This window comes from Panulirus ornatus, chromosome 7 (genome assembly GCF_036320965.1).
Source record: "Panulirus ornatus isolate Po-2019 chromosome 7, ASM3632096v1, whole genome shotgun sequence".
Lineage (NCBI taxonomy): Eukaryota > Metazoa > Arthropoda > Malacostraca > Decapoda > Palinuridae > Panulirus > Panulirus ornatus.
The window spans coordinates 17,159,728-17,181,294 of record NC_092230.1 but is presented as its reverse complement, the minus strand read 5'-3'; the positions used below and the strand labels follow the sequence as shown (position 1 = coordinate 17,181,294).

The window sequence follows — 21,567 nt, the reverse complement described above, 5'->3', positions numbered from 1 at the left end:
TTGGGACTCCGGCCAGGTGTCGAGTTTTTGTGCAGATGGTCGTTAAACTCATCCCGCCTCCCAGACCGGTTAGCTAAACCTTCGTGTAAGAACTATAAAATCATGATTAGGGACGTTAAAAACAAAATCACTTTTCTTATTAGGATATCTTGCGTTAGAATAACAGGCGTGTTCACAAAAATCACGGGAATAAATGAAAGAAAGATAAAGGAAAGGAATATATTTACATAATATTGTTACGATGTTCATGTATGAATGTAGTATCCTCATTTTCTGTGTCAATACAATGAGTAGATATAGTCAGACGAGACCATATTTGTCGGCCGGAGTGCAGCAGCCTTGGCCAAACGACTGTTTCCACGGAACATTACCGCTATGGATTCCCAGGAGGACGTGTGCACGTTGGGTCACCATGATCTCGCCTCGCAGGTTGAGGTAGACCATCCTGTCATCACCAGCTGTTCTTCACGTCTGGCAAGAGTCAAGGTCCGGTAGCCAAGAACACACGCTCCGTCTTGAGATTCAGTTGTCTAACTGTATCTTAAGATCCGACCGCATGCGTCTTATAAGTGTAGTGTTGCAGTTGTTTGTATCAAGGTCTCGTAGAACAACAACAACAACAACAACATCAAAAGCATATATAGTCAGTTGTGTTCCGTAGTCTACAAATATCACCCGAAGAAAGGTTCCACAGCCCAAGACAAACTTCCACAGCTCACATGTAACTAATGTAGACCCCATCGTCCAACAAGTGAAGCTCAAATCAACGTCCCGTAAGGCGAATCGAGATCCTTTATCCCTCAGCGAACCATTTGTTTCACTGGAATTTCTACAGCGAAGTTATCAGTTTGTAGTTGAAGGGTTTCCTTGATACCGCAATTGTCACGATAAATACAATCCTAAGTTCTTCTCACTCAGTGGCTGAATGAATCTGGTTTCGTTGTTTGAGTGTACACCAGCGGTCAACTACCGAGCAGTTCGGGGGAACGTTTCTATTATCATATCTTTCGCGAACCACAAAAAAAAACCCGTAGCGGATATGACGTAGCCCACAACATGCACTCCTACTGCTGGATAAAAGCCTACTTGATGAACTCATTCGAACGAATGAAATTTGTGGTTTGGGCCCAAAAGTTGACTCAAGTTGACGTTACCTTTGCTGGGAAAGGCAGGGTTACAGTATTTATCAAGACTGAGGAAACCAAGGATATGGCGGTCGTTAGTGCTCTTATGGTTAGAGAAAGCCATGGAGCTCAGCAGAAGCTTAGAAGCAACTGTCTACCAGCATCGTAACCCATAACATTCTTATTCCAATATCAGCGGTTGTTTTTGGATTCCTTGTAACTGTATTAAGATGGTGAACGCAACAATCACTTTCATTCCAAGAACCAGCGAGCCTTTAGAATTTTCTGGTCTGCTGGTATCAGAGAAGAGTAACCCCGTTTAACTACGGATCTGAATCAATGTAAATTCTTTCCCATGAACTGTTTCCCTTAATCATTTACCTGGTTAACAGACATCCCCAGTCGGTGTAAGGATGACAAGATATCCGAAATCTAAATCTAGATTCTTGATCGAGCTCCGCTCTATGTGTTGGCGGCGTACAGCTTTACGTCTTCGTACAAACTCATCAGTCTGGGCCGCATGAGCGGGTTGTTCTTCACCATTTTAAGTACACTCTCGCGTTTTTTGACCACGTAGTTGTGCGTGTGCTCGCCGGAGGCAACAGTAAACTCCTGTGCCTCCTTGGCCTCGCACAACAACGCTGGGATGGCCAAGGTGCCGAATATCAAGCCCAATATGGTCTTCTTGTAGAACTCAGCTATGACTTCCTCTAGAGCGAAGGGCACGGTGACTCTTGCAGCCTCCACCACTTCCCTGAGGGCGGCATAGTAAGTGGCCAGCAGGTCCTCCAGCTTGTCATTCCGTTCGGCTGCCGCCATGCTGCTGAACAGGAAGTAGTTGAGATCGACAGCTAGCGAAGCCTTCCTGCATAGTTGAAAGTCCAGCAGCATCACCTCTACGGGCTGCCCCTGAGCGTCGTACCTGCGGCACAGGAAACGCTATTAATGCCTACATGTAGACCCAGTCGACCTGGTGTACATGAACGTTATCAATGATTAAAAATTTATCATAATTGTAGAAGTTCAAAAGATGGGGCCCCTCACTCCTTCCTCATACGGTGAAAATATGTACGTAAATAGATAGGCAACTGCACACACACACACACACACACACACACACACACGTAGATTTCACGATACATATCTCATGAAGGAAACGACTGTTGCCACCATGCAGAAGCTGAGTCATCAGATTACACAAGTGTTGACACGGGCGGACTCATGTTGTCAACGGGCGTGCGTGGGGTGTGGGTGTCAGCCACCACACGTCTCCTTGATCACGTGTGAATAACTTGTACCTCGTAGGAATAACACAGAAGGTTAGAACATATATCTATCATGACTTTGTCTCCTTGTAGCAGTAGCAGTGAACAACAGTAATACGAACGTGATAAGGTAGACACCATCAAACTAGCAAAACTGACATTCGTGAGTGAAAGACATACGTCTCCCTCCTCACTCACCATCATGTTGACTACCATACCAAACGCATCTCAACCATACCGTCATGGTCAGGTCAAACACACCTTCGTTAAAATCTCGTCGCTCACCGTTCTCACAAGTAATTCAGGGTCATATGTTCACCACACCCACGATGCAACTGCCCCTTGACCTGACCCTTGCAGACTAGGTCAAAGACCAGCGGCAGGGTGCTGATTGTGGGAAGGAATACGAAAAGAAAACACAGAATGAATCGCAAGTTTCGCTCTCAGCGAAATATAAAGCAACGATACATTTGTTAGAAATTCCCTTTAAAAGACTTCGTTTCTGAAAAGATGTCTCACTGGTCAATACTTTCATGAGCTGTACATCATACAGATGATATGATGACTAGATTCTACATTTGTACAAGTGCTGACCTGAACAGTATGTTGTTGATCCAGCAGTCCCCGTGACCAATGACGTCAAAGGGCGGGCTGCTCCCCATTACCTGCACCAGCGCCTCCACTGCCCTTGGCCCTAGAGACTCGAACCAGGCTCTCATGTCTTCCCTCTCGACCGCCTCTGCCAGCAAGGAAGCCGTGTGAAGGCTGCCGGTGATGAGCACACGGAAGGCAGTCTTGATCTTCTCTGAGTAATTAAACATCTCCCAGGTGAGAAACGGGAATCTGCTCTCTAGGTCCCCTTCAGGGGATCTGGACTGGAGCAAGAGCGAGGCTGCGTGGAGTCGACCCAGTTCTTGTAGGACAAGAGTTGCGTGGCGCGGGCACAGTGGTTTTCTGCGATCGTATAGCTTGAAACCCAGCGGCCGCAGATCCTCCAGAAATAGTTGACTCTGACTTTCATGCCACGTAGAGTGCAGGCAACGAGGGATCCTCAGAGGAGCCATGCCAGCGTTCGTCAACTCGGCGTTGAGTAGCGGCAACAGCTGGGTGTAAAACCCGCTCTCCTTCATGAAAACCATGTTGTCAAAATCACTGTTTCGGTTTTGTTTGATCTTGACCACATACGTTGCCTCTTCGTCGCGGCCGTCCTTAGAAAAGTTGACGTTGACGCTGGTGATGGCGGCCACGTAGTTGTCGCCCTTGTTGGTGAAGTCGTGGCACGACCAGGAGAGGAGGCGAGCGTCCTGCCCATGGTCGTGCTGGAGCGCCTCCACTACACGAGCCTCCGTCACACCAGCAATGTTTGTCTGTGGACCGACGTACGAGGCATTGACGCCGCCACCATCTGTCGTCTGCCCATCCGTCATCTGAAACATGAGGTGCCGTTAATATTTCCTGCTTGAATACTGGATACGTCAGTAGTAATGAGTACATCAACCCGACACTTAGTAACTTAACAGGTCTCACAGTAATGACAGACTACCAAAATTTTGTTGTAGACATTAATGAAGTTACACGAACACAATCTAAAGTTCTTAATGATATACATAACGTACACCACACACACACACAGAGGAGGATGAAGCCATATTCCAGATCGTCACAACCACTCTTACAACATTCTGGATATGCGATAGCGACATAATCTCCTCCCAAATTTATTCATTAGTTCAGATGACCACACTTAGCAGACCACTCTCAGCAGACCACTCTCAGCAGACCCACACTCAGCAGACCACACTCAGCAAACCACACTCAGCAGACCACACTTCATTTATCCACAGGAAGTGATACAGCCTACCGCCTTCCACCGACAGGCCTATCTGCTCTTTAGCTAAGAGTAGCCCTAACACCTTCTGTCATGCTATCTTTCCCTCGCTTACTTCCAACACACTCTGGCTATCTCTGCCAGTAGCAAAGCAACTCTTTTTGGCTCTCTTTCCTCTCACTTCATCTTGTATAACCTCCTCCAGAAGTAGTTAATGCTACTAGACAAATAGTTAACTGTCATTTCAAGTCATTGAAAATATCCTGAATCCCATGAATTATTCTTTGTTTTTCAGAATCCATGCGTAGAGTAGATTTCATCAAACTGATGGGGTACTTTTTCCAGACCACACCTTCTTCCTTATGCAATTTTCATAGTAGCACTCTCATAAGCTCAAGACTCAACTCTGCTGCATTCCATCACTTTCTTCAAAATCCTCACCATCTTTTCGAGCTAGATGTACGTCATGCCTCCCCTTATCTAACCCCGTGAACTCAGATCGAGGCAAGATGTCACTGCGACAGACGTAACCTATTTTTTTTTTTTTTTCCAAAAGAAGGAACAGAGGGGGCCAGGTGAGGATATTCCCTCAAAGGCCCAGTCCTCTGTTCTTAACGCTATCTCGCTAACGCGGGAAATGGCGAATAGTTTAAAAGAAAAGAAATATATATATATATATATACGTAAATGGTGCATAGGAATGCGCACCACCTTATAACATACTGACTTGCAACAGCATATATATATATATATATATATATATATATATATATATATATATATATATATATACAATGAAGGTGAAATCGCACTTTAGCAGGAGTTTATACAATTTCATCTGACATGTAATTTTTCTATACAAGTGGCACGACATGTTTCATGGAGACAATCCACCTCATCAGGTGACGGCACTTGGTTCTCGCCATCTAACACTAATCTCTCGTGGCCAACTCACTGTCTGCTATGTCTGGTCGTAGCCCTTGTTAGGGCAGAGTGGTTAAGAGGGGTCACGTGGCGGGGGGTTGACCTTGGTAGCTGGGTGTGTCTGAAACAACTTTTTTGTGCTTTTCGTGTTTTGTCATTTCTCTCATAAAGATTTGGTTAATCCTAGGATGAGCTTGAAAATTGCCTGAGGACAAAATGAAGTTCTTACTATTAGCAATTGATACATATTCAATGACGTTACGTGTGGCATAATCAGAGGAGAAGTATCAAATCACGGGATTTTCAAGATCTATGAGGTCATCTTTTTCATGCAATGTTTAGCGATCGCATTTTTGTGGTCATCCCTCTGTACTGAGTGTCGGCGCCAATAACACCTCTCCGTTACAATTTTACCACTCTGGCCAACATAGATATATTTGCATGCCTTGCATTTGACGGCTTAAACACTCCCAATTGTTGCATGATTTGGTCTATCATTTATTAAGATCTTGCTGATGGTCTTATTGTACTGGAAAGCAACATTGTAAGCAGTGATTTTTTTTAAAATATGTCTTAAATTGGCTAAGTTGGGAGAATAGGGCAACACTGAACTTACAGACCTATCCTGATTGGTCATATCTTTGTTACAAGAAGCTTAAAAAAAGTTGTTCATGACACATCCAGCTACCCAGGTCAACCCCTGATACCTGGCCCTCCTTAATCACTCTTCCTTACAAGTCTCACGACCAGACATAGCAGACAGGAATGAGCCTAGATAGACTGGTGCTGTATGGCAGGAACCAAGTGTGATGCTGGGATTCAAGTAAGTTAGTTAAGCACTGGCACCTGATGAAGTGGACTGTCTCACGAAACATGCCGTGCCACATGCATAGAAAAATTACATGTTAGATAAATTTGTATGAACTACTGAAGTGCGATTTCACCCTCATACTATCGTCAACGACAAGTGTGACCATCATATATATATATATATATATATATATATATATATATATATATATATATATATATATATATATATATATATATATATATAACACGGGAGACAGCGACTAAGTATGAAAATATATATATATATATATATATATATATATATATATATATATATATATATATATATATATATATATATATATATATATATATATATATATATATATATATATATATATATATAAAAGAAAGAGACAGGAGGTCAAGAGAAAGGTGCAAGAGGTGAAAAAGAGGGCAAATGAGAGCTGGGGTGAGAGAGTATCATTAGATTTTAGGGATAATAAAAAGATATTCTGGAAGGAGGTAAATAAAGTGCGTAAGACAAGGGAGCAAATGGGAACTTCAGTGAAGGGCGCTAATGGGGAGGTGATAACAAGTAGTGGTGATGTGAGGAGGAGATGGAGTGAGTATTTTGAAGGTTTGTTGAATGTGTTTGATGATAGAGTTGCAGATATAGGGTGTCTTGGTCGAGGTGGTGTGCAAAGTGAGAGGGTTAGGGAAAATGATTTGGTAAGCAGAGAAGAGGTAGCAAAAGCTTTGCGGAGGATGAAAGCCAGCAAGGCAGCAGGTTTGGATGGTATTGCAGTGGAATTTATTAGAAAAGGGGGTGACTGTATTGTTGACTGGTTGGTAAGGTTATTTAATGTATGTATGACTCATGGTGAGGTGCCTGAGGATTGGCGGAATGCGTGCATAGTGTGCCATTGTACAAAGGCAAAGGGGATAAGAGTGAGTGCTCAAATTACAGAGGTATAAGTTTGTTGAGTATTCCTAGTAAATTATATGGGAGGGTATTGATTGAGAGGGTGAAGGCATGTACAGAGCATCAGATTGGGGAAGAGCAGTGTGGTTTCAGAAGTGGTAGAGGATGTGTGGATCAGGTGTTTGCTTTGAAGAATGTATGTGAGAAATACTTAGAAAAGCAAATGGATTGGTATGTAGCATTTATGGATCTGGAGAAGGCATATGATAGAGTTGATAGAGATGCTCTGTGGAAGGTATTAAGAATATATGGTGTGGGAGGCAAGTTTTTAGAAGCAGTGAAAAGTTTTTATCGAGGATGTAAGGCATGTGTACGTGTAGGAAGAGAGGAAAGTGATTGGTTCTCAGTGAATGTAGGTTTGCGGCAGGGGTGTGTGATGTCTCCATGGCTGTTTAATTTGTTTATGGATGGGGTTGTTAGGGAGGTGAATGCAAGAGTTTTGGAAAGAGGGGCAAGTATGAAGTCTGGTGGGGATGAGAGAGCTTGGGAAGTGAGTCAGTTGTTGTTCGCTGATGATACAGCGCTGGTGGCTGATTCATGTGAGAAACTGCAGAAGCTGGTGACTGAGTTTGGTAAAGTGTGTGAAAGAAGAAAGTTAAGAGTAAATGTGAATAAGAGCAAGGTTATTAGGTACAGTAGGGTTGAGGGTCAAGTCAATTGGGAGGTGAGTTTGAATGGAGAAAAACTGGAGGAAGTGAAGTGTTTTAGATATCTGGGAGTGGATCTGGCAGCGGATGGAACCATGGAAGTGGAAGTGGATCATAGGGTGGGGGAGGGGGCGAAAATTCTGGGAGCCTTGAAGAATGTGTGGAAGTCGAGAACATTATCTCGGAAAGCACAAATGGGTATGTTTGAAGGAATAGTGGTTCCAACAATGTTGTATGGTTGCGAGGCGTGGGCTATGGATAGAGTTGTGCGCAGGAGGATGGATGTGCTGGAAATGAGATGTTTGAGGACAATGTGTGGTGTGAGGTGGTTTGATCGAGTAAGTAACGTAAGGGTAAGAGAGATGTGTGGAAATAAAAAGAGCGTGGTTGAGAGAGCAGAAGAGGGTGTTTTGAAATGGTTTGGGCACATGGAGAGAATGAGTGAGGAAAGATTGACCAAGAGGATATATGTATCGGAGGTGGAGGGAACGAGGAGAAGAGGGAGACCAAATTGGAGGTGGAAAGATGGAGTGAAAAAAATTTTGTGTGATCGGGGCCTGAACATGCAGGAGGGTGAAAGGAGGGCAAGGAATAGAGTGAATTGGAGCGATGTGGTATACCGGGGTTCACGTGCTGTCAGTGGATTGAATCGGAGCATGTGAAGCGTCTGGGGTAAACCATGGAAAGCTGTGTAGGTATGTATATTTGCGTGTGTGGACGTATGTATATACATGTGTATGGGGGTGGGTTGGGCCATCTCTTTCGTCTGTTTCATTGCGCTACCTCGCAAACGCGGGAGACAGCGACAAAGCCAAAAAAAAAAAAAAAAATATATATATATATATAATAGCTTATCCCTGGGGATAGGGGAGAAAGAATACTTCCCGCGTATTCCCTGCGTGTCGTAGAAGGCGACTAAAAGGGAAGGGAGCGGGGGGCTGGAAATCCTCCCCCTTTTTTTTTTTTTTTAATTTTCCAAAAGAAGGAACAGAGAAGGGGGCCAGGTGAGGATATTCCCTCAAAGGTCCAGTCCTCTGTTCTTGACGCTACCTCGCTAACGCGGGAAATGGTGAATAGTATGAAAGAAAAAGAAAAAGATATATAATATCTAAATCATTGTTGGGCCACAATTGACACCTCAATACGCTGAAGACAGAGTTTGTGAGTAATACAACATTCATGCATTGTGCTTGTCTGAGCGGGGTTTTCCACCTGGAAATATGCTGGCAGACCATGAACTCAGACCTCCCCACACCGAGAGATCAAGGATCTCCGGGTTCCGCCCCCTTGTGTCGTGTCTTCTCACACCACCGTAGCTTGGGAATCAGTGTTTCCTGTGTGTTTAGAACTAGGTATGTAAAGTGATTTTTTCTCTACGAGATCGGTATATATATATATATATATATATATATATATATATATATATATATATATATATATATATATATATATATATGAAGGCGAAATCGCACTTCGGTAGGAATGAAGGAACGCAGATGATTTTCTTTGCTTGTACAATACAATACACAACACAACATTATTTTGCTGAGACAATCCGCCTCATCAAGTGTAAACAATTCATAAAGTTTTAAAGCGCAGCACCGACGTAAAGGCTTGTGCATCCTGTTACCGCCGTGCCGGAGTATACACTGACCTGGCTGTTAAAAGGTTAAGTGTGTTGCGGTGCCTTGTGGTTAAGCGTAACTTGTGTTCGGTGGCAGGCGGGTTGGCCTGGGTTAGCGAAATGCGTATTCATCTACTCTTCTTGTGTTATCGTGTCTTGAAATTTCTTTCATAATAATTTGGTTGATAATCAGATGTGTTTTAAAGTTTACCTGGGGACAAACTGAAATGATTTATATTAGCTATTAAGACAGTTTTAATGATATTACAGGTAGCGTAATCCGAAGAGAGGTACAATGTGATTGGGTTGTTAAGGTCTACTGGGTGATCGTTTTCTTGCTAATGTATAGCAATAACATTACCGTGGTCACCTCTGCGTATTGAATGACTGTGCCAATAGCATCTCTCAGTTTCCGATTTATCTGTCCGGCCAATATCATACATCTTAGCGTGTCTTCTATCGACAAAAACCATAGTGAGAACCATTCATTTAGTGGTGGTCCCCTAAATGGTTAATGATCTTAACCCGAATGATGATTTCCATCAGTTCATCAGTTACAGACGTCAGTTTGATTGGACGATAATTTCCGTGCGATGATTTATTGCATTTTTGAATATCGATGTTACTTTGGCATATTTCCATTCCCCCGGAACGTTTCCCGCAGCAAGTGACGTACTGAAAAGAGCTGCCAAGGGTGTAATCACCTCATTTTTCACCTCCTTCAGTGTCCTTGGATAAGACTTATCTGACCTGCTGTTTTATTTACTCTGGTCAAGTACAGAGACCATGGTAAGGTACAGTGATATGGTCAGGGACAGGGCTTATAGTCAGGTACAAGGGCCATGGCCAGATACAGTAGCCATGGACAGAGACAGAGATCATTGTGATGAAAAGGGGCGCTGCTCACTTGAGACCCACATTCGGGTGAATGGAATATGGACTGGTGCTAGGCCCATGACCAGGTAGAGGCCGTGATCAAGTACAAGATCAGGTATAGGGACGATAGTCAGCCACATTAACCTTGATCAGGTAAGGATCGTAGTGAGGTACAACGACCATGGTCAGGTACAGTGACCATGGTCAGTTAAAGAGACCATGGTCATGGAGAGGAACCAGGGTCAATTACAGGGACCACTGTCAGGTGCATGGACCATGGTCAGGTACAAGAACCATGGTTAGGGACAGGGAACATGGTCTAGGACCATAATAAGGAACAGGGACCATGGTCAAGTATATTGGTTCATGATCAGGTTCAGGGACCATGATCAATCATGGGGGCCATGGTCAGATACAAGGGCCATGGTCAGGTACAGGAGCCATGGTTACCTATCGGAACAATGGACAGGAACAAGGGTTCATAATCATTTACAAAGAGCACTGGTCACGCACAGGGAACAATGTCAGGTGCAGGCGCTATTGTCAGGCTGAGGAACTATGGTCAAATACGGAAAACATGGTCAGGTAAGAAACTTCAGCAGAGTTCTTGGTTGGATTGATTGGTGTGGCATAACTGAGAGAAGAGCACGGAAACATGTCAAACAACAACACTAACACAGGGCAATGGGTTACTGGAGATGCAGGATTATAATGGGAAAGGTTAGCTGTGGCAGGTGGAGAAATACTAGACAGGCTTGGCAGGGGTCGCGTGTTGTAGGTGAGAATGCCAGATGAAGCAGATGTACGTTGGAGAAAGTGCGTGGCTGCCGAGTCGACGCGGAACCCCTGTTAGAGAAAGTGGGTGTGGCACGAATCGCGGCTCCTGGAGTGTGCTGCGGCTGCCGGTTTGTGCTTGGGTTGCAGGAAGGTCTCTGGAGTGAGTGGCGACTGCCGGTTTGTGCTTGGCATGCAAGAGGTTCCTGGAGTTGTGCTAGGGTTTCAGGAGTGTCGCGGGCGTGGCCGTAGGTCCCTTGTTACAGCTGCTGCTCGTGACGGGCGAAGGCGATGTCTCACGTGAGTCCTGCTGAAGGCGGACGTCGCAGACGAGGCACCGCAATGCAACCTGCTTGGAAGACGAAATCTAAGAGTTAAGGTAGGAGATGAAATGACGGAGGGGACACCCTAAGGGCGGCTGAGTCTGGAGTTACATCGCCAAGACTTTAGGGTACCGGAGTGGTACTCTTGTCTAGTGGTGAGTCGACTGCCTCTGTGACTTGCTTACGGTGATACCCAGGTATTTAAGAGACGGCGAGGTCAAGTCTGGGAGGGGTAGCCAATTCCCAAAAGAAATCAGAGACGTCGAAGCCAAATATCGCAAGCTTCTGACCTCTCTCCATGCTGTTGGACTTAAGGCTAAGTCCGTAAGAGTGGCAGCTTGTGATCTGCTAACACCGAACATCGACTGTAGGTGTGAGGGATTAATACTACAGGTGCAGCTGAAGGATGGGCCACCAAACACATTTCTCCGAGGATGACAAGGTCAGGTGAGGTCACAGGGTATCACCTGCCACCCGGTCAAGGCGTCGTCAGTAAGGAGTGACAGAATCGCTATAAACCTGTCAGGTTCAATGACCTTGGTCAGGTAGAGTGCCATGGATGGGTACAGGGTTCATAGTTTAGTGACCATGACTAGGTGCAGGACCTGTGATTAGATACAACGACCGTGCGATAGTACTTGGAACATGATTATGTGCAAGGACTATCATGAGGCACAGGATTCAAGGTCTGATACAGTGTTCTGTAAATGGTATAGGAACTACGGTTCAGAACAGGGGCCATAGTTATGCACAGGGACTATGGTTAAGTATAAGGACAATGGTCAGGTACCAAAGTAAGTCCAGGGACCATTGTCAGGTACGTGGATCATGGTTAGGTACATAGATCATGATCAAGCACAGGGACAATCGTCAGGTAAAGGGAACATGGTCAAACGAAGAGCCATAGTCAGGTTAAATGGCCATGGTCAGGTAGAGGAACTGTGATCAGGTACAGGTACTATGGTAAATATAGCAGAGAGACCAGCGTCAGGTACAAAGACCTTGGTTCAGATGCAGCGATCGTTGTCAGGCACAGGGGTCATGAAAAGGTACTAGATCCTTGGCCAGGTACTGAAATCATGGCTAGGTACCGGATCCCTGGCCAAGTACTGGGCTCATGATTTTGTCTACAGGATCAGGAACTGAGAGACAGCAAGGTTTTAGTGAGAGGTCATGTGAAATGTTAAGTTATCTCCCCCATTTACCAGTAAATGTTATAGTTACCCATTTATCTAATTCAGTTTTCTTTGAGAAATTGTATAGAAACTGGAAGATGGCGAAATTCAAGCTGTCTCTAAGGAATGGCCACAAGAAGAAAGACGTGATACAAAGCTGTTGGTAAATGTATGATGTACTCTGTACACATCTCAGTCATTTCAAACACTTATATAATTGAGGCTAGTAAATCTGCCAAATGTTAAGTAAAGTAATGTAGAGAGATATCTATGTATCAAGTATAAATTGTATTATTTATGTAACGAGAGAGCCATGTTTATTTTGCTATTGTAAATATATTTCTATAGATCTTTCTGTGTTTGGTATTTGACCAACTTTAGAAGGGAAAAGCAGGTGTATCATTACTGCAGTCAGCTGTCAGATGTTATTCAGATGGTAAGGGAATCTGTCTAGCCCAAATCTATCTGTTAACAGAAGCCGTTATTTCAAGAGTTATCTGTTTTAATGGGCCTATGGGCTGAGTATACACCCTTTAATGTGTAAGGGGTAGAGGCAGAACGTAACATGGGGGCCAGTCCGGGATTTTGAACTGTGAAACCTGCTGTCCGGGATCTTGAACTGAGACACCTCTGTCTGGGATTGTCAACTGGGAAACCTGCTGTCAAAGAGCTGATTATGTGGAAGCCTGCCGTCCAGGATATGTGAATAGGTGAAAACACAGTCCGACCACCTACCCTATGTATAAGCGATATTTCGTATATAGTTTGTATCCAGGTATTGCTAACTCGGCGATTAAGCGTTTATTCACAGTGTTTACCCACGTTTCTAAGATGGCAATAATGTTCATTTTTTCAGTAACTGCTTAGGATACAAGTTCATCGCGTTCAGTAATGATGCACCAGGCATTTGTGTATACTAATCTTACTTTTCTTGGAGTTGATTTCCGAAGTGAATTTTCCTTTTATTTTTTGTTCTTATACTGTCAGTATGCGCGTTTATATCATCACTGTTAATGTCTGCGTGTGTAGCAGCGGGAGACAGGCGGTTCTCCATCCACCACCGATACCTTTATAGTGGTCAAACTGGACGCCTTGTTCCTCAGATCCATTTCACACTCAGGTTCCTCCCCGCACCGGCCCACCTCCCACATCTTCCATAATCAGGTAGACACCACACCGGGGTATAGGAACAATGGTCAGATAAAGGGATCATGGTCAGTCACAACAAACTGTTTAAGTGCAGGAGCCATTGTCGGGTACAGGGACCAAGGTCAGTTAGGGACCATGATCAGGTAAAACACCTTGGAGAGATTTAAGGGTCATGGTCAGGTAGGGACCATGATCAGGTGTACGAACAAGGTCAGGTACAGCGGCTTGATCAGTTATATGGACCGTGATCAGGCACCGGGACCATGGTCAGTTACAGGAACCATGGGCAGTATCGTGTTTAAACTATTTTTCCCCTTTCATATCATTTATCATTTCTTCTATTCATGAACTAACATCGAGGATCTATCAACAGGACGATCGTATATTTTTTTCTTCCAGAAATGTAATGTAGAGTTTATTGACGTATCGCGAATTAATCATCTCGTATGTTTATATGTCGTTTGAGAAGACAGATCTCTGTGATAACAGCGCGAGGCAGGAAAATAAAGGCGTGATCAAAGTACTGGCCAATCGAAACGTGACGCATTAAGTCTCGTGGAATGTCAGTTTTATAGGAATATGTATAACCAGCAAACTATCAGAGGAAACAAGGGACTGCGGCAGTTAACCAACCGACTATGCAGTTTTCTGAGTTCAGGGTCCATAATACCAGAGAATACAAGTACGTAGGAACAACTCGAGGGTAAAAAGCTGATTGGCTGATGTGGAACTTCGCTAGAGATGTGATTGGCTGAAGTTCCAAACAAGAGTTGATAGTGGAGAGCGCGGGCAGAGGTGGGCAGTGAGTCGTTCACGCTCTTGGCAATCAGGTAAACCTCACGTCCTTCAGTCTCTCGTGACTGTAGGGAGGGTGAGGCATGCATCATCACGAGGGAGTTTGAGAAGTGAGTGTTGGCCACGCCTGACTGAAGCCTACCTGCTGGGCAACTTTACTTTTCATGATTGCAGATAATTATTTTGTTGTTGTTGTTGTAATGAGAATTTCTACCTTACATTTTGTTTCAGTGATGAGATATAAATGCTGTTTCGTCTTAGGTAAAAGTGACATGTGATTTCTTAAATAGTTTGCATATAATTTTTTAACTTAGTTTGGCTGGTATGGTTTTTACATAGGATAAGTTACTTATTTTAAGTTAATTTGGCTGGTATGATTTTTATGAAGGATAAGTTACTTATTATGTTAAGGATATCCCTTTCCTTCTTACCACCCTAGCACACTATAATGGATGATCACTTGGGAATTTCAGTCCTGGGCGTGACGTACAGTCAGGTGCAGAGGCCATGGTCAAGGACACTGACGGACATAATGGTCAGCTACACACCCACCTACCCCTCCGGCTCAACTACCATCGTGGAAAAGATAAGAAATAAAGTACCAAGCAATATGGGGAGGTACTACTGACATGGATATTTCATAAAAAAAGTGTGGACTGGAAGAAGTGCCCTCATCACTTTGACAACGTCTGCTCTTCGGATGAGTTCTGGAAAAGAAAGACACGATGAATTGCCGGTAAGTTTTTTTTTTTTTTTCTTATTTGAAGGCATTTATGGTTTTAGCATTTATGACATCGGGAATTACTTCATTCCAGTGCTATTTGCCACGGTGTTGTAACATCTTTTATTTTCGTAGTTAGAATTCTGATCGCTGAGTCTCTTTTCAAGTTAAGAAATTTTCGTATGGCATATTAGAATCGTATATATTTCTTAAAATTCACTTCAACTCTGAATCTGCCCCTTTATTCACGTAATTATTTTAGGTATTTGAGTCATTTTTCGTATGAGGGATTGGTTGCTCATCTTTGAATTTGCTCAAAATTTTCTTCATCTTTGACGGAGTTTGTTACCAAGGTCCGAGCTGAACGGTGTACTACGGGTGAAGACTTTTAACCAACGTGTTATATTCCTAGCGATGAAAGCTGCCATCGTATTGGCTTTGTGTGTGTAGGAAGGCACTGTACACGTTTCTATTACTGATTGCAAATTTATTAATGATGATTACTCCAAGATTTTTCTGGTACTGGTTTGATATATATATTCATTTTGCTCTATCGCTGTCTCCCGCGTTAGCGAGGTAGCGCAAGGAAACAGACGAAAGAAATGGCCCAACACACCCACATACACATGTATATACATACACGTCCACACACGCAAATATACATACCTATACATCTCAATGTATACATAAATATACACACACAGACATATACATATATACATATGTACATAATTCATACTGTCTGCCTTTATACATTTCCATCGCCACCTCGCCACACATGGAATAACAACCCCCTCCCCTCTCATGTGTGCGAGGTAGCGCTAGGAAACGACAACAAAGTCCCCACTCGTTCACACTCGGACTCTAGCTGTCATATATAATGCACCGAAACCACAGCTCCCTTTCCACATCCAGGCCCCACAGAACTTTCCTTGGTTTACCCCAGACGCTTCACATGCCCTGGTTCAATCCATTGACAGCACGTCGACCCGGTATACCACATCGTTCCAATTCACTCTATTCCTTGCACGCCTTTCACCCTCCTGCATGTTCAGGCCCCGATCACTCAAAATCTTTTTCACTCCATCTTTCCACCTCCAATTTGGTCTGCCACTTCTCCTCGTTCCCTCCACCCCTGACACATATATCCTCTTGGTCAATCTTTCCTCACTCATTCTCTCCATGTGACCAAACAATTTCAAAACACCCTCTTCTGCTCTCTCAACCATACTCTTTTTATTTCCATACATCTCTCTCACCCTTACATTACTTACTCGATCAAACCACCTCACACCACATATTGTCCTCAAACATCTCATTTCCAGCACATCCACCCTCCTGCGCACAACTCTATCCATAGCCCACGCCTCGCAACCATACAACATTGCTGGAACCACTATTCCTTCAAACATACCCATTTTCGATTTCCGAGATAATGTTCTCGACTTCCAAACATTCTTCAAGGCTCCCAGAATTTTCGCCCCCTCCCCCACCCTATGATTCACTTCCGCTTCCATGGTTCCATCCGCTGCCAGATCCTCTCCCAGATATCTAAAACACTTTACTTCCTTCAGTTTTTCTCCATTCAAACTTACCTCCCAGTTGACTTGACCCTCAACCCTACTGTACTTAATAGCCTTGCTCTTATTCACATTTAGTCTCGGCTTTCTTCTTTCACACACTTTACCAAACTCAGTCACCAGATTCTGCAGTTTCTCACATGAATCAGCCACCAGCGCTGTATCATCAGCGAACAACAACTGACTCACTTCCCAAGCTCTCTCATCCACAACAGACTGCATACTTGCCCCTCTTTCCAAAGCTCTTGCATTCACCTCCCTAACAACCCCATCCATAAACAAATTAAACAACCATGGAGTCATCACACACCCCTGCCGCAAACCTACATTCACTGAGAACCAATCACTTTCCTCTCTTCCTACACGTACACATGCCTTACATCCTCGATAAAAACTTTTCACTGCTTCTAACAACTTGCCTCCCACACCATATATTGCTAATACCTTCCACAGAGCATCTCTATCAACTCTATCATATGCCTTCTCCAGATCCATAAATGCTACAAACAAATCCATTTGCTTTTGTAAGTATTTCTCACATACATTCTTCAAAGCAAACACCTGATCCACACATCCTCTACCACTTCTGAAACCACACTGCTCTTCCCCAATCTGATTCTCTGTACATGCCTTCACCCTCTCAATCAATACCCTCCCATATAATTTACCAGGAATACTCAGCAAACTTATACCTCTGTAATTTGAGCACTCACTCTTATCCCCTTTGCCTTTGTACAATGGCACTATGCAAGCATTCCGCCAATCCTCAGGCACCTCACCATGAATCATACATACATTAAATAACCTTACCAACCAGTCAACAATACAGTCACCCCCTTTTTTAATAAATTCCACTGCAATACCATCCAAACCTGCTGCCTTGCCAGCTTTCATCTTCCGCAAAGCTCCCACTACCTATTCTCTGTTTACCAAATCATTTTCCCTAACCCTCTCACTTTGCACACCACCTCGACCAAAACACCCTATATCTGCCACTCTATCATCAAACACATTCAACAAACCTTCAAAATACGCACTCCATCTCCTTCTCACATCACCAATACTTGTTATCACCTCCCCATTAGCCCCTTTCACTGAAGTTTCCATTTGTTCCCTTGTCTTACGCACTTTATTTACCTCCTTCCAAAACATCTTTTTATTCTCCCTAAAATCTAATGATACTCTCTCACCCCAACTCTCATTTGTCCTCTTTTTCACCTCTTGCACCTTTCTTTTGACCTCCTGCCTCTTTCTTTTTTACATCTCCCACTCATTTGCATTTTTCCCTGCAAAAATCGTCCAAATGCCTCTCTCTTCTCTTTCACTAATAATCTTACTTCTTCATCCCACCACTCACTACCCTTTCTAATCAACCCACCTCCCATTCTTCTCATGCCACAAGCATCTTTTGCGCAAGCCATCACTGCTTCCCTAAATACATCCCATTCCTCCCCCACTCCCCTTACCTCCTTTGTTCTCACCTTTTTCCATTCTGTACTCAGTCTCTCCTGGTACTTCCTCACACAAGTCTCCTTCCCAAGCTCACTTACTCTCACCACTCTCTTCACCCCAACATTCTCTCTTCTTTTCTGAAAACCCCTACAAATCTTCACCTTCGCCTCCACAAGATAATGATCAGACATCCCTCAAGTTGCACCTCTCAGCGCATTAACATCCAAAAGTCTCTCTTTCGCGCGCCTATCAATTAACACGTAATCCAATAACGCTCTCTGGCCATCTCTCCTACTTACATACGTATACTTATGTGTATCTCGCTTTTTAAACCAGGTATTCCCAAACACCAGTCCTTTCTCAGCACACAAATCCACAAGCTCTTCACCATTTCCATTTACAACACTGAACAACCCATGTATACAAATTATTCCCTCAACCGCCACATTACTCACCTTTGCATTCAAATCACCCATCACTATAACCCGGTCTTGTGCATCAAAACCACTAATACACTCATTCAGCTGCTCCCAAAACACTTGCCTTTCATGATCTTACTTCTCATGCCCAGGTGCATATGCACTAATAATCACCCATCTCTCTTCATCAACTTTCAGTTTTACCCATATCAATCTAGAATTTACTTTCTTACACTCTATCACATACTCCCACAACTCCTGTTTCAGGAGTAGTGCTTCTCCTTCCCTTGCTCTTGTCCTCTCACTATCCCCTGACTTTACTTCCAAGACATTCCCAAACCACTCTTCCCCTTTACCCTTGAGCTTCGTTTCACTCAGAGCCAAAACATCCAGGTTCCTTTCCTCAAACATACCACCTATCTCTCCTTTTTTTCTCATCTTGGTTACATCCACACACATTTAGACACCCCAATCTGAGCCTTCGAGGAGGATGAGCACTCCCCGCGTGACTCCTTCTTCTGTTTCCCATTATAGAAAGTCAATATATATATATATATATATATATATATATATACATATATATATATATATATATATATATATATATATATATATATATATATATATATATATATATATAATTCATACTTGCTGCTTTTATTCATTTCCGTTGCCACCCCGCCACACATGAAATGACAACCCCCTCCCCCAGCATGCACGCGCGGTAGCGCTAAGAAATGACAACAAAGTTCACACTCAGTCTCTAGCTGTCATATATAATGTACCGAAACCACAGCTCCCTTTCCACATCCGGGCCCCACAAAACTTTCCATGGTTTACCCCAGACGCTTCACATGCCCTGGTTCAATCCATTGACAGCACCTCGACCCCGGTATAACGCATCGTTCCAATTCACTCTATTCCTTGCATGCCTTTCACCCTCCTGCATGTTCAGGCCCCGATCGCTCAAAATCTTTTTAACTTCATCTTTCCACCTCCAACTTGGTATCCCACTTCTCCTCGTTCCCTCCAACCCAGACACATATATCCTCTTTGTCAATCTTTCCTCCCTTATTCTCTCCATGTGACCAAACCCTTTCAAAACACCCTCTTCTGCTCTCTCAACCACACTCTTTTTATTACTACACATCTCTCTTACCCTTTGATTATTTACTCGATCAAACCACCTCACACCACATATTGTCCTCAAACATCTCATTTCCAACACATCCACCCTCCTGTGCACAACTCTATCTATAGCCCACGCCTCGCAACCATATAACATTGTTGGAACCACTATTCCTTCAAACATACCCATTTTTGCTTTCCGAGATAATGTTCTCGCCTTCCACACATTTTTCAACGCTCCCAGAACTTTCGCCCATTCCCCCACCCTGTGACTCACTTCCGCTTCCATGGTTCCATCCGCTGCCAAATCTACTCCCAGATATCTAAAACACTTCACTTCCTCCAGTTTTTCTCCATTCAAACTTGCCTCCCAGTTGACTTGACCCTCAACCCTACTGTACCTAATAGCCTTGCTCTTATTCACATTTACTCTCGGCTTTCTTCTTTCACACACTTTATCAAGCTCAGTCACCAGCTTCTGCAGTTTCTCACCCGAATCAGCCACCAGCGCTGTATCATCAGCGAACAACAACTAACTCGCTTCCCAATATCTCTCATCCACAATAGACTGCATACTTGCCCCTCTCTCCAAAACTCTTGCATTCACCTCCACAACAACCCCATCCATAAACAAATTAAACAACCATGGAAGTAAGCTTGAATAGAGAAAAACTGGAGGAAGTAAAGTGTTTTAGATATCTGGGAGTGGATTTGGCAGCGGATGCAATCGTGGAAGCGGATGTCAGTCACAGGTTGGGAAGGGGGCGAAGGTTTTGGTAGCGTTGATGAATGTGTGGAAGGCGAGAACGCTTTCTTGGAGAGCAAAAATTGGTATGTTTGAAAGAATAGTTGTTCCAGCAATGTTATATGGTTGTGAGGCATTTGCTATGGATAAAGTTGTGCGGAGGAGGGACGGATGTGTTGGAAATGAGATGTTTGAGAACAATATGTGGTGTGAGGTGGTTTGATTAAGTAATGAAAGGGTAAGAGAGATGTGTGGTAATGAAAAGAGTGTGGTTGAGAGAGCAGAAGAGCGGGCATAGAAAATCGTTTGGTCACATGGAGAAAATGAGTGAGGAAAGATTGATGAAATGGATATATGTGTCAGAGGGAGAGGGAACGAGGAGAAGCGGGAGACCAAATTGGAGGTGGAAGGATGGAGTGAAAAAGATTTTGAGGGATCGGGGCCTGAACATACAAGAGAGTGAAAGGCGTGCAAAGAACAGAGTGAATTGGAACTATGTGGTATACAGGGGTGGACGTGCTGTCAGTGTATTGAACCAGTGCATGTGATGCGTCTGGGGTGAACCTTGTAAAAGGTCTGTGGGGCCTGGATGTGGAAAGGGCGGTGTACTTTCGGTGCATTACACATGACAGCTAGAGATTGAGTGTGAACGAATGTGGCCTTCATGTCTTTTCCTAGCGCTACCTCGCGTGCGGGGGAAGGGGGTGGGGGCGATTTCATATGTGGCGAGATGGTGACGAGAATGGATGAAGTCAGCAGGTATGAATATGTACATATTTATATATGTATTTGTCTGTGTATGTATATGTATGTATACGTTGAAATGTATAGGTATGTATATGTGCGTGTGTGGGCGTTTATGTATGTAAATGTGCATGTGGGTGGGTTTCGATTTTCTGCTGTTGATGCATGATCTTGAGGCCATGAACGCAGGTGATAACAAGCCAGTTAGGATGCTGCGTTTCTTTGTTTACCGTTGGAGATCCAGTCTGCAATCCACACACAAATTCGATCTCTTATGGCGTGAGCTTTATCATCATACAGCGATCTTTTATGTGGTGATTCACTACAGGCTTCGCGAAAGTCCAAATAGATGACATTAGAGGGTATTTTGGATTCCCGGTTATCGTATATATGACGAATGAATTCAATCAGTCTCGAAGGAACCAAATGGTCTGTTGCGGTTTGAATGCCTTTGTATTCCCTTGTATGTTGATGGTCTGTTATCATTCTATATTCTG

General features: G+C 43.7%; 1 protein-coding gene and 1 long non-coding RNA gene across 2 annotated transcripts in view; one reads left to right on the top strand and one right to left on the bottom strand.

Moving 5' to 3' along the window:
- Nucleotides 1-205: 205 nt before the first annotated feature.
- LOC139749433 (uncharacterized) overlaps nt 206-21,567 on the bottom strand; it is a 62,101-nt gene continuing 40,739 nt past the window's right edge. The window contains exons 2-3 of the mRNA XM_071663285.1: nt 2,984-3,816; nt 206-2,046 (exon numbers count right to left, since the gene is read on the bottom strand). Coding sequence (XP_071519386.1) covers nt 1,587-2,046; nt 2,984-3,816 — 1,293 coding nt within the window. The 3' untranslated portion in view covers nt 206-1,586. The remainder of the gene's footprint in view (nt 2,047-2,983; nt 3,817-21,567) is intronic.
- The window catches only part of LOC139749434 (uncharacterized), a 34,334-nt gene continuing 27,073 nt past the window's right edge, over nt 14,307-21,567 (top strand). Inside the window, exons 1-2 of the long non-coding RNA XR_011712972.1 lie at nt 14,307-14,391; nt 14,755-15,017. This is a non-coding gene — a long non-coding RNA (uncharacterized lncRNA). The remainder of the gene's footprint in view (nt 14,392-14,754; nt 15,018-21,567) is intronic.